General features: G+C 39.8%; 1 protein-coding gene across 1 annotated transcript in view; it reads left to right on the top strand.

The window, feature by feature from the left end:
• rttn (rotatin) overlaps positions 1 to 13,287 on the top strand; it is a 243,030-nt gene that overhangs the window by 168,005 nt on the left and 61,738 nt on the right. The window contains exons 32-36 of the mRNA XM_073051703.1: positions 308 to 385; positions 3,120 to 3,309; positions 6,693 to 6,781; positions 7,643 to 7,760; positions 12,025 to 12,223. Coding sequence (XP_072907804.1) covers positions 308 to 385; positions 3,120 to 3,309; positions 6,693 to 6,781; positions 7,643 to 7,760; positions 12,025 to 12,223 — 674 coding nt within the window. The remainder of the gene's footprint in view (positions 1 to 307; positions 386 to 3,119; positions 3,310 to 6,692; positions 6,782 to 7,642; positions 7,761 to 12,024; positions 12,224 to 13,287) is intronic.

Genomic DNA, 13,287 nt, shown 5'->3' with positions numbered 1-13,287 from the left:
CATCAGAGGGTGCTGAATCTGTGGAATTTATTGCCAAGTTATTGGGTGTATTTAAGGCAGATTTTGTTAAGAGTCTTGATTGGAATGGGTTTAAGGTTTACGGGGAGAAGGCAGGAAAATGGTGTTTAAAAATAGTTCAACCACGATTGAGTGGCAGAGTGGATTGATGGGGCGAACAGCTCAAACAGGTTGATGCATTTTATGGTGTTTCCTGTTTGCACTCTCATGAATTGCTGTGGATTTGAAGGATGCCATTATAATTTTGATAACAGAACAGAAATGTAACAATAGTCTGATTTTTGTTCAGGCAGCAGCTATTCTGCAGAACTTGCTGATGATTCGTATGCCGGCCACTATGGAAGAAGCCAAAAATTGTAGCTGGCAGGTATGCATAGTTTTTTGTCTTTTCTTATAGGTGATGTGGTTTTTATTTTTGAAAATAAAGCCTTGTCTTTATAAATGTATCCATGCCAGTGTGCTTTAAAGCAGCCTCCATGAGCAAGCCCTAGCCTTGGACTCCATTGAATTAGGTCCCTTTCATTTGTTTAATCACCTGTTACCCTTTAATCCCTCACTCAACCTCATACATAGTCTTCACCTTTCCCACCCAAGCCGATCTTATGAACCCAGGGTCAAATGCTGCTGCTTCTCTAGATCTCATTTCCATGAGTAAAGCTCTGATCTTTTGCCCCTCCACCCCTCTGGCCAGCAATTGTCACTGCTCGGGAACTCCCGCTTAACTCAGCGCAGCATTCAAGGATAAATTTTATTCCCCATATACATTTACATGTATTAAGAATTTTCATGACATGCAACAAAAAAAACAATTTTTTTTTTACTCTTCAATTATGAAGAGTAATATTAAATAAAGTTAGAATTATTGATATGGGATAAAATGTGCATAAATAGGTAAATGTCACTATATGTTTACAACATAAATAGCATTACTCCTATCCACTCTGCCATTGGCTCCCACATTTCCCCATCGTTGATGTGAACAGGTAGCTCACATGCCCAACCCTGTCCATTTTCCTTCATGATGTCCCTATGCTGGAATTCGCTCATTTATTCATTCTTTTGGGTATGGTTAGTTCAGTAGCATTGGATGCCTTGATTGCTACTGAATTTTTAAATTTAAAGTACCCACAAAACAATGATTCAAATTCACATTTATTTGTTTCATGTGCATGGGAATATACAGTGAAATGTGTCATTGGTGTTACCAACCAACACAACCTAAAGGTGTGCTGGGGACAGCCCACAAGTGTTGCCATCATAGCATGCCCATAATGTTCAGCACAGCAAACCAGAAAACAACAGCAACAAAACAGAAACAGCAGAACAAGTCTCTTTCCTCCCTCCCACCTATCTTAACACGTGGACAGTCTTCCAATTCCCGGATGCAGCCATTGGGCTTCAATTTCTGGACTTCTGATCAACCTTCAGGCTTCGATCTGCCAAACTAGGTGCTGACAGGACCCCAAACTCCAGGCGCACTGACTGACCAGCCTTCGTGCCTCCAATGATGGATTATTGTTTCTCTGTTGCCCAGTATATCCCTTGATTAGATCTTTTTCTAACACCACCAACAGGACCTTGCCCTCCAAGCCACAGGCCATCCTGATTTGGAAATACATGTTATAACTTCACAATCACTGGGTCAAAATCCAGGAACACTCCCTAACAACATTAAAGGTGACCCAAAAGTTAGCTCACCTGCACCACCTTGAAGGGCAACTGATGATGGGTAATTAAATGCCGGCTCAGTTTGCAAAGCCAATATCTCTTCAATAAATATGAAGCATAAACATGGAAGCCTACATCATAAGTAGTTGCTGAAAGGTCAAAAATTATCACCACCTGGGACATGCCCTCTTCTCGTTGCTGCTATACAGGAGCCTGAAGGCACATAGTGTTTCAGAACCAGCTTCTTTCCCTCTGCCATTAGATTTCTGAATGGTCTATGAACACTACATCACCTTTTTGCTCTCTTTTTGCACGACTTTTTAAAATATTTCTTATTGTAATTTATAAAATTTTTATACCTTGCACTATACTGCTCTGCAAAACAGCAAATTTCATGACATACTGTACGTCGGTGATAATAAACCTGATTCTGAACTGATACTAAATGTGCATTTGGAGTATTTCCTGATCAATGATAAAAGTAATGTAAAAAGAAACAAAATATGGGGATTTAAAGTCTGATGTATATTTTTTTAAGTGTCAAGAAGGAATTCTGTATTTATTATTAACGTAAGAGATTCTGCAGATGTTGGAAATCCAGGTCAGGCAGCATCTATCAACAGTAGACATTCTGGCCCGAAACTCTTCATGAGGACAAGAAAGGAAGGGGAAAACAGCCAGAATAAGAAAGGTGGAGTACAAACTGGCAAGTGTTACGTGAATCCAGGTGAAGGGGTTGGTTTATATTATTGGGTTACACAAAAGCAGTGAGACGATTACTTTTAGCATTGCAGATGGAGTAATTGGAGCCAAGAAAGGAGATGGAAGAGTGAGGGACCATGGGCTTTTAGAACCGCAAAAATAGAATTGCAAGCTGAATGTTGATGCCAAAGGTCCCATGGCTTGCCATCCTAAACATTTATCGCTGCATCACCTGTATAGTGACAGATTTGACTTCCGCTCACCAATTTCAATATATAAAGTACTTAGTGGTAATTACTGATAAAATTATGTTACCAACCATATAAAGAACTATAGGGGATTTCTTGCTGAGCAATCATATTGGCAAATCTGGCAGTTGAAAGAAACTGGTGTGAAGAGAATGAACGATATAGTTCCCTCTAATGGCACTCGATAAACAGGAATTTAATAGTTTAAAAATGCTTTTTGATTCAAATAACATACTTCAATTCGAATAATGACTCTCCTAAAAGTGAATTCTCTTGGCTTCATTCCTGAAACCTTTAAACTCAGATAACATCTGACAATTAACCAAATATAGCGCCAATCTATATAGCACACATTTACAACCCCATAGACAATGAGCTATGTTTAGTAAGTCAGATACAATAAGAAAGGTCCGTTTTTCTGTTGAAAACACTGTGGATTTAGGGTTATGCTTTAATTTTTGCTTGAAATGTTTTCTTTTGTAGAGCCCCTGTGTTCATGATGAGGAGTCTGGCTTATCTCTAGTCGGGCTGCCTGCTCTCCAGGCCCTTTTACACCACTGCCAGTTCTACGATCATGTGGCTCAAATGGCAAAACACTGCTACCTGGGAAGGTACATGTTTGATTTGAACTTTCCAAAACCTAGCAGTACTTTGCTCAGCACCATTTCTGAAGGTAGGAGTTTTAAGAATATTTTATTTTCAAAATTTAACAATATAACCAATGCTTTCATTAACCTTGTACTTCATAAACATTTTATGTATAGAATTGGAGGAAATTACAGCATTGAAGGAAGCCAGTTATGTCCATGTTATTGGATCCCGATGTTTTTTGTGTTCTTCAGAAGTTGAGAAGGAGGCATAAAATGTGTTGCATACAGTCATTTTATTAAGTGTTATAATATCAAAGGAGAGGAAGGAAGAAGTGGTGTGGCAATGAACAGAGAGGCAAGAGATAGCGATGAGCAGAGAAAGATAAGGGTGATGTGCTCTTCTTATACCAGACCACTGATAACAGTAAATTGCATTGTTAACAATCAATGAAATAGCCAGATTCAAGTAATGTGACATCCGTCACTGAAACCAAGAAGCTTCCAGAAAAACTGTAACAACTGAAAAACTCACAGAACAATCACATGCATATAGATTATTATATAAACAAGCATTAGAAAGTTAAATTGCAAGGAAATTTCTGCAGCCCAATCGAACAGTGTTGTAAAATGAGATCTATTTCGGTTAATTCCACTTTCCAGTATCTATGTCTAAACTATGTGTAATCCTAAAGCTGTGAACTAGAAAGCATTAATTGTGTATTCCTTCATCTTATTTGCTGTTTCTAAATGCATTACCTCAAGACTGAATTCTATATAATTAGTCCTTTGGTATCTTCTTGCAACCTAAAACTTCCTTCTTACCATCAACCACTTTGCCAAATATTCATATAATTGGGGAAAACAAGATCACTGTGGTACCTGGACAGACTGGTATTATCTGATTCATATCCATTGAGTATATTGGTCTGATACTGATTTTTTTTTTTGCTGATTGACTGTACATGGTTAACGTCATTGTTTGACTTATTGTTTGTATATCTCAGGACACAGGTAAAATCCAGTTCTGTTTGTGGGAGGATTTGTGTTGCATATTAAGGACCTAGGATTGGTTTTATTCACTTTATATATTTACATGTATTCGGAATTTGCTGTAGTGTGTTTATCATGGTTTAATATGCAACAAAAAACAACATTCAACAATTATAATGAATAAATAATTATATGAAAATAAAGTTAGAGGTTAAAGAATGGATATGGAAGAAAATGTGCATAAATACAGACAATACCAATGTTTATTTACAATGTAAACACCTTTATGAAAGTTTTTTTTATAGTGTTTGAAGTGCAGTGACAAGGATAATAGATTGGTGAGGGGTTGGGAAGAACTAACCGGAATGGTTGATCAGATTAACTGCCGAGGGAAAGAAAATTTTAGGATGGCGTAATTTTTCTTTTAATAGCCCTATAGAGCTTTTAGAGGAGGCAATTTGCAGGATGGGTTGTGTCCACAATGATTTTTCCTGCCAGTTTCTTTGTCCTGAACACAGACAAGTCTTGCAATGATGGAGCTGTGTTAATTAACAGACTGGACAAGACCGTCAGTGAACCATATGAATTTTCACAAAATATTCTTGGACGCATTTTGTTCCAACTTTACATTTTGAGACTTTAAATTGTAAATCAGTTTAAACTTGTGCCTTGGAATTTTAGTTTAGATCTCTAATCACTGTCCATTAAGATAATGATGATGCCATCATTAGATGGCAAATAATTACTGTATTTTATTCAGTAATTAGGTAAGGTAAGTCATTCCAGGAAAAGTCTTTTTAATAAAATATTAAAATTAATGAAGTAGAAAAAAATCGTGTAAGTAAGTGATAAACATTTCTAAATAGGTGGATTATTTCTATGGGAAAGGAAAGCTGAGTTCTCGTTGAAAGCAGAATACATACATTTGTATGAATTAATTTGAGTATAAAATCACAAAGTTTTGTGCTTCAAAATGAATTGAGTAGTCAACGTACAATATATGTTAAAGATTAGCTTTATTGTCAAATGTACAAAGAAACATGTATCGAAATGCGTCATTTGCACCTAGTCGGCAAGGTTTGTTTTGGGGTCAGCCTGCAGGTATCGCCGTGCTTCTGTCACCAACATAACGTGCCCATAAGATACTGATCCCTACTGTACACCTTTGGAATGTGGAAGGAAACTGGAGTACCTGAGGAAACACACATGGTCACAGCAAGAACATACAAACTTCTTACAGACAGTGACAGGAATTGAACCCTGATAAAATTAGCTGGTGGAGTAATAGCATTACACTAACCACTACTCCACCGTGTCACCCCTACAAATTTAGGATAATTCTTACCAGGATCCAGCTTTCAAAGCTATCATTAAGATAAAGCTAATGGACTGAACAATACAGTCTTTACAATTTGTAAAGACAACAGCAGGCAAAATGACTGTCTATGAAACTTAAGTAATGAGGTTGTAAATATACACTCATAGACCTCTTTATTAGGTACACCTGTACACATTGCTAATGCAAATATCTAATTAGCCATTTGTGTGGCAGCAACTCAATGCATAAAAGTATGCAGACGTGGTCAAGAGATTCAGTTGTTGTTCAGACCGAATTTCAGAATAGGGAAGAAATGTGATCGAAGTGACTTTGACCATGGTATTATTGGTGCTAGACGGGATGATTTGAGTATCAGAAACTGCTGATCTCCTGGGATTTTCAAGCACAACAGTCTCTAGAGTTTACACAGAATGATACGACAAACAAAAAACGTCCAATGAACAGCAACTCTGTGGGCAAAAATGCCTTGTTAATGAGAGAGGTCAGAGGGGAATGGCCAGAGTGGTTCAAACTGACAGGAAGGCAACCGTAACTCAGATAACCACGCATTACAACAGTGGTATGCAGAAAAGCATCTCTGAATGCACAACACATCGAACCTTGAATTTGATTGGCCAGAGCAGCAGAAGACCATGAACGTACACTCAATGGCCACTTTTATTAGATACCGCATGTCTCTAGAATAGGAGTTCCCAGTCTCGGGTCCAAAGACCCCTCGTTTAATGGTAAGAGTCCATTGCATAAAAAAGGTTGAGAATCCCTGCTCTGCAGTTTACAGAGGGTGGTACAAATAAACAGAAGACATCGAGTGAGAAGCAGCCCTGTGGACAAAAACACCTTGTTAATGAGAGAGGTCAGAGGAGAATGGCCAAAGTGGTTTAAGCTGAGAGGATGGTGACAGCAACTCAAATAATCACGTGTTTAGAGCATATCTGAAGTGTGCAGAAGAGCATCTCTGAATGACCAAGACAGGTCAAATCCATTCCTGTACCTAATAAAGTGGCCACTGACTGTACATTAACTGTATATAGAATTGGCAAAATCGTGTACCTTGTATAATCCTAAACCATTCAGAAGTAAAAATCTACATTTATAGATGTCTTTGATATCTAGTGATGCTTCTTTTTCTTTTAACAGATGCTGACTCACTACAGTACTGGAGAGCATCATCCAGCCTTTCAAATCACAGTCAGCTGTCATGTTTTCCATCAACATCAAGCACTGTGGTGTGTAACAAATAACAAATGTAAAAATATTTCAGAACAAGTTTACTTGATTTTCTTGCCAGAATTTTTAGGAAGTACTTCTATGTCTACAGAAAAGATTTTTCTGTGCTAATATTGGATTTGCACACTTCAAGACATAAGATCGTGAGGGAGTTTCAATGTATAATGAATGCAGTTACTCACTGAACCCTAGTTTATTTTGTATTTCTATTCTAATGCTTAATTTTGGCTTGGAAAGTTGGCAAACCAAAAATTTTAATGCATTAAGTCATGTTCTACACAGTTAAATTTTGAGAAAATTATTTTGTTAAAGACCATTGGAAGTTAGTAACAACGATTACAAAATCCATTATTTATGTTCATTGCCCTTCTGACATTTAGTAGATGCTGGTACTGGACACATGCAGTTCTGTCTAGTTCTTTGTATGTTATGCCACTTCCATGGCTTTTCATCACACAGATGGCCAGCGGCTGCTCCAGGCAAGTCATGCAGAAGGAGGCCTTTTTGTCTGAGCCTATTAGTAGCATTTATCAGAGGTGGGTCTCTGGCTCTGTAGTTCAGAGCTAGGATTCCACCTTGCCTTCATGCTTGTCTCTCATGGTATCAGCACCTTTCCCATCCCTTCCCATATCCCTACGAACTCTGCCTGATCACCCCAAAGCCAGATTTCAATTCACTCAGACAAATCACTGAATACTTCACCAATCGCCATCACATTAAAACATCTTTCCATGAACAAAATAATTTCTAGGCCTATATTTTTTTTTCAGAAATAGAAATGGAAAGACAAAGGTAGATAATGATATTATGATCTTCACAGTGTTAAGTGTTGCTTTATGTTTCCTGTTTGAAATTTCCAGATTTTGCCAGCCTCATCTTTGTCCATTGCTGAATCTGAGTTCCATGGACTGCTTCAGGCATCAGCAGTGTCTCCCATTCTTGTTCCTGAATCTCCCATCAATAGGTTGACGGCTCAAGGTAGGTTAAAGTTCTCACATTTTACATAAAATAGAAAATGAAAGACAGGAGATATACATTAGACCCGACCAGTTCAGGTATCCAAGTTGAAAGATCTGATCTTCCAGTTAGTGCCATCTTTGGTCACCTGAGAACCTTACTCTTTACTCATGTTCCTCCAGCACCAGCACTGGATGATCCTGTGATAATGGCCCTCTGTATTGATTACCTGGGAAGGGGTTTCACCATTCTCTTCATTGAAATCTCTTGGTCTCCAGGCCACCTGAGCAACCAAACTCTCTACTGCTTCTCACATCACCTACAGTTCCAATTCCCTCTTCCTCTACTTCCATCTGTGATCCCCTTGACTATTAGCTCCACCTTTGAGCCCCCTCGCCCCATCCTGTCTTGCTCAACCAATAGTCACAAAATGTTCTCTGCATGAAACTTTACTGGCTAACTCTGTCACACCTCCTATTGAACAAAGGGACAGAGTCCTCAAATTTAAGGCAATCAGACTTTAAAAAACATTAGAGGGTGTAGTTTCTCAGCCCAAAACATCAACTATTTATTACTCTTCATGGTAAGCTTATTCAGAAAGTCAGAAGGCATAGGATCCAGGGAAGTTTGGCCAGGTGGATTCACAATTGGCTTGCCTGCAGAAGGCAGAGGGTCATGGTGGAGGGAGTACATTCAGATTGGAAGGTTGTGACTAGTGGTGTCCCACAAGGATCTGTTCTGGGACCTCTACTTCTCGTGATTTTTATTAACGACCTGGATGTGGGGGTAGAAGGGTGGGTTGGCAAGTTTGCAGACGACACAAAGGTTGGTGGTGTTGTAGATAGTGTAGAGGATTATCAAAGATTGCAGGGAGGCATTGATAGGATGCAGAAGTGGGCTGAGAAGTGGCAGATGGAGTTCAATCCGGAGAAGTGTGAGGTGGTACACTTTGGAAGGACAAACTCCAAGGCAGAGTACAAAGTAAATGGCAGGATACTTGGTAGTGTGGAGGAGCAGAGGGATCTGGGGGTACATGTCCACAGATCCCTGAAAGTTGCCTCACAGGTAGATAGGGTAGTTAAGAAAGTTTATGGGGTATTAGCTTTCATAAGTCGAGGGATAGAGTTTAAGACTCGCAATGTAATGATGCAGCTCTATAAAACTCACTCGGAGTACTGTGTCCAGTTCTGGTCGCTTCAGTATAGGAAGGATGTGGAAGCATTGGAAAGGGTACAGAGGAGATTTACCAGGATACTGCCTGGTTTAGAGAGTATGCATTATGATCATAGATTAAGGGAGCTAGGGCTTTACTCTTTGGAGAGAAGGAGGATGAGAGGAGACATGATAGAGGTATACAAGATATTAAGAGGAATAGATAGAGTGGATAGCCAGTGCCTCTTCCCCTGCTCAGTACAAGAGGACATGGCTTTAAGGTAAGGGGAGGGAAGTTCAAGGGGGATATTAGAGGAAGGTTTTTCACTCAGAGAGTGGTTGGTGCGTGGAATGCACTGCCTGAGTCAGTGGTCGAGGTAGATACACTAGTGAAGTTTAAGAGACTACTAGACAGGTATATGGAGGAATTTAAGGTGGGGGGTTATATGTGAGGCAGGGTTTGAGGGTCGGCACAACATTGTGGGCCGAAGGGCCTGTAATGTGCTGTACTATTCTATGTTCTATGTTCATAGTTTCTGCCTGATCTCTTGAGATCCTCTAGCACTCTGTGCATGTCGTTCAGGATTCCAGCATCTGCAGAATCTCATATGTTAAAGAAATTAGAGATTAGCTCTATTTGTCTCATGTCCTTTGAAACATGCAGTGAAATGCTTGATTTTGTGTCAACGCCAACACAGTCTGAGGATTGTGCTGGGCAGCCCACAAGTTTTGCCGTACTTTCGGCACCAACATGACACACACACAGCCTACAAAGCCTAACCTGTATGTCTTTGGAATGTGGGAGGAAACCAGAACACTCGGAAGAAACCTGTGCAACTAAGAAGGAGAACTTACAAACTCCCTTACAGACAGTGGTGGGAATCAAACCCCGATTAGTGATCACTGGTGCTGTAAAGTGATTAGGCTATGATACTGTGCTGCCCTAGTTCTGAGGCAGTGAGCGAGAAGATGAACGTGTGGGACTAAAACTACTGTTCCGGCTATAAAGTTTGCACTATTAATAACAGCATAGTCCTTTGTACGTAGGAAGACATCATCATACGAAGATTATTCTCCATCTTATTTGACACTATCATTGTCCAAAATAGGATGGATTCAGAACAGATCTAGCAATTCAGATCTTGTATCCATGAACAGCAGAAGAATTGCATTCCACATATGCCTAAATTTAGATTACAGGCTATTATTTAGTCTACCACGGTTGTGCATAATCTATGGTCTGACTGTATTTGGCCAGAAGACAGTTGAATCCATCCTACTAAGTGAGCCACAAGGTACCTGCAACTTATCATTCCGATGCTGGAGTTTAACAGCCGAGAGTGCCTTGAGCACAGTCATCTCATCATAGGCCAAACCAAGGAGGTCACCAGTGGTGTACTATACACTCAGTGACCACTTTATTAGTGGAACTTGGTGCTGTCTTCTACTGCTGAAGCCCATCCACTTCAAGGTTCAATGAGCTGTGAGTTCAGAGATGTTTTTCAGCACACCACTGTTGTAATGTGCGGTTATCTGAGTAACTGTTACTTTCCTGTCGGCTTGAACAAGTTTGGCCATTCTCCTCTGACCTCTCATTAACAAGGTGTTTTCGCCCACAGAACTGCCGATCACTGGATGTTTTTTTTTTGATTTTTTGCACCATTCTGTATAAACTCTGGCGATTGTTGCCTGTTTAGAGATGCAGGGTGAAACTGGCTCTTCCAGCCCAACAACCCCCCCCCCCCATTTGAACACCTATTAAATAAAAAATACATAAAATAAAAAGAATAATGAGCTTGGTGAGGTCCATGGGAAAAGATGCTTGTGATTTGCCACAAAACTGCTAAATTTCTAACAGGTTCAAGTAAGTGAACTTCCCTGTATCTCTAATGGCTATAGATCTGCTTGTTACCAAGTCATGATAGTAGAAAATTCAGGACACACTCCCCAGTTACATCCTTGGTGAAAATTGCAGGACCTGATCAATAATCTCAACCCAAAACATCGACAGTTTATTCCTCTCCATAGATGCTGCCTGAGCTGCTGAGTTCCAGCATTTTATGTGCTGCTCTTAATTAATATTTGTTAGTTTAAATTGTAGAGTTTTGCATAAGTATTCAAATATTCTCTTGATGAATTTCCTGAATCTATTTGCATTTTTTTAATTAACAGTTGCAGCCAAATCAATTTTACAAGAAACCGGAGAAGCTGGTTGGGCTGCAAATTTTTATTTTGAAGTTCAAAGTATATTATCAAAGTGCATATATGTCACTATATACTATTCTGAGATTTATTTTCTTGATTCTATTGTGTTTTATTTTCACAAATACAATAGAATGAATGAAAACTACACACAAAACTAATGTACAAAAGGCAGTAAGTTGAACAAATACAAAAAAAACACAAAATAATAATAGATTGAATAAATAAATAATATTGAGAAGAGGAGTTATCGAGTCCTTGAAAGTGAGTCCATCGGTTGTAGAATCAATTGGGACCTTAGTGTTGGGGTGTGCGAATTATCCACTCTGGTTCAGGAGTTTGATGGTTGAGTGTTAGTAACTGTTCTTGAACCTAGAGGTGTGGGACATTAGGCAACTGTACCTCCTTCCTGATGGCAGCAGCGATAGAAGACGATGGCCCAGATGGTGGGGATCCTTGATAATCGATACAGTACTGCTTTCCTGCATTAGTTCTCTTTGTAGATGTGCTCAGTGGTGGAGAGGTCTTTATCTGTGATGGACTGGGTAGTGTTCACTATTGTTTGTAGGCTTTTCCTTTCAAAGTTGTGATGCAAATAGTCAATATACTCTTCATTGTTGCTTGTCAAAGTTTTAGATGATATGCTGAATCTTCAAGTAGGGGTACTGCTGTACCTACTTTGTAATGACACTTGCATGCTGAACCCAGGATGGACACTTGTGTCCTGGACTGAACCGTGTGCGTTTGTGGAGTTCTATTGTTTTCTGGTTAATTTGAAGACACTGCAAAAATAATTATAACTGTAAACCAATTTTCTTTAGATTCTTCAACATAATATAGTAGAAAAATGTCTGAGGCAAATGAGATATTGTTTACGGCCTATTGTTTCCACTTCATATGAATGCTTTGTTTTCATCTTTCTGTTTTTTAGGTCAGAGTAATTCAGAGATTACAGTATCACTTCACAATGAGAATTCCTGTGATTCTGAACCTGCATCAGAGCAATATGCAGTTGTTACTCCTCAGTTCTTGTCAGCTGTGTGCAGCTTGCTTTCTAACTTACTGGCAGTTGTTCCAGAAGACACATTAACCGCATTCAAGCAAAACCACCTTCTTGAAGATTTTATTGGGTGAGTGATCATCGTAAAATCATTTGGAGCTTGTTGAAGCCTGGTAATTTCTTGCTCAAGACTGCCAGAGGATACTAACATTTAGTTTGCATGAGAAGGGCATTTTGTTGTCTGGCCCACTTATGAAGTATAGCTTGTGGAATCAGTTCTGCTTTGAGGTGAATGAAGTTACTCACACTGGTTCAGAAACCTGATATTTGAACAGTAGTAGCTGTTTCTGAACTTGATTGTGTGGGACCAACAGTTCCTGTACCTCCTTCCTGACAGCAGCAGCAAGAAAAGTGCATGGCTTGAATGGGCAAACTGCTTGATGGATGTTGCTTTCTTGTGGTGGCATCCTTGTAGATATGCTCCATGGTGAAGAGGGCTTCGCCATTGATAAACTGGGCTTGTTATGGGCTTTTCCTTTCTTGGGCATTGGTGCTTCCATACTAGGCCTAATACAACCAGTAAGGATACTCTCCACTATGCATCAGTAGATGGTTTGGATCGTAGTGGCCTCAATTTCCTCTCAAGAGTTTAACTGGGCATCTATCCACAATCTGCTTCGAGAAGCTTATGGTTATGTTGAGATGCAGCTGACACTTTTGGGTGGCCAGTGAGAACAAGTTAGATTTTCTGGTAAATTTGTAATTTGCAATTCACAAAGAACCTTCTACACTAGTGGTCGCCAACCCATCGATCGCAGTCGACTGGTCAATCTGTGAGACTTTCCCAGTAGATCCCGAAAAAAAGAAAAATAAATACACAAATACAGTTGAGAGATTGTTTCCGGGTTGCGGGGTTTTCGTTCCTTTCTTTCTGCCCAGTGCGCACTGTACAGTGTACTTCAGTGATCCCCAACCACCAGGCCATGAGGAAACAATATTAGTCAGCTGCACTTTTCCTCATTCCCTGTCACGCCCACTGTTGAACTTGAATCCACATGAGGTCATCAGTCGCCTATACGCAATGATACCCTCGCGCGGCTGGCGGGAAGTGCCGATGCTACTGGCCCGGAGCGCAGCCGGCGAGAAGTGCCGGTGCTACTGACCCGGAACGCTGACGGCAAGAACCGTCGATAC

Source organism: Hemitrygon akajei, chromosome 1 (genome assembly GCF_048418815.1).
Source record: "Hemitrygon akajei chromosome 1, sHemAka1.3, whole genome shotgun sequence".
In the NCBI taxonomy this organism is placed as follows: domain Eukaryota; kingdom Metazoa; phylum Chordata; class Chondrichthyes; order Myliobatiformes; family Dasyatidae; genus Hemitrygon; species Hemitrygon akajei.
The sequence above is the reverse complement of the archived record's forward strand: the minus strand, read 5'-3'. Positions and strand labels throughout refer to the sequence as shown.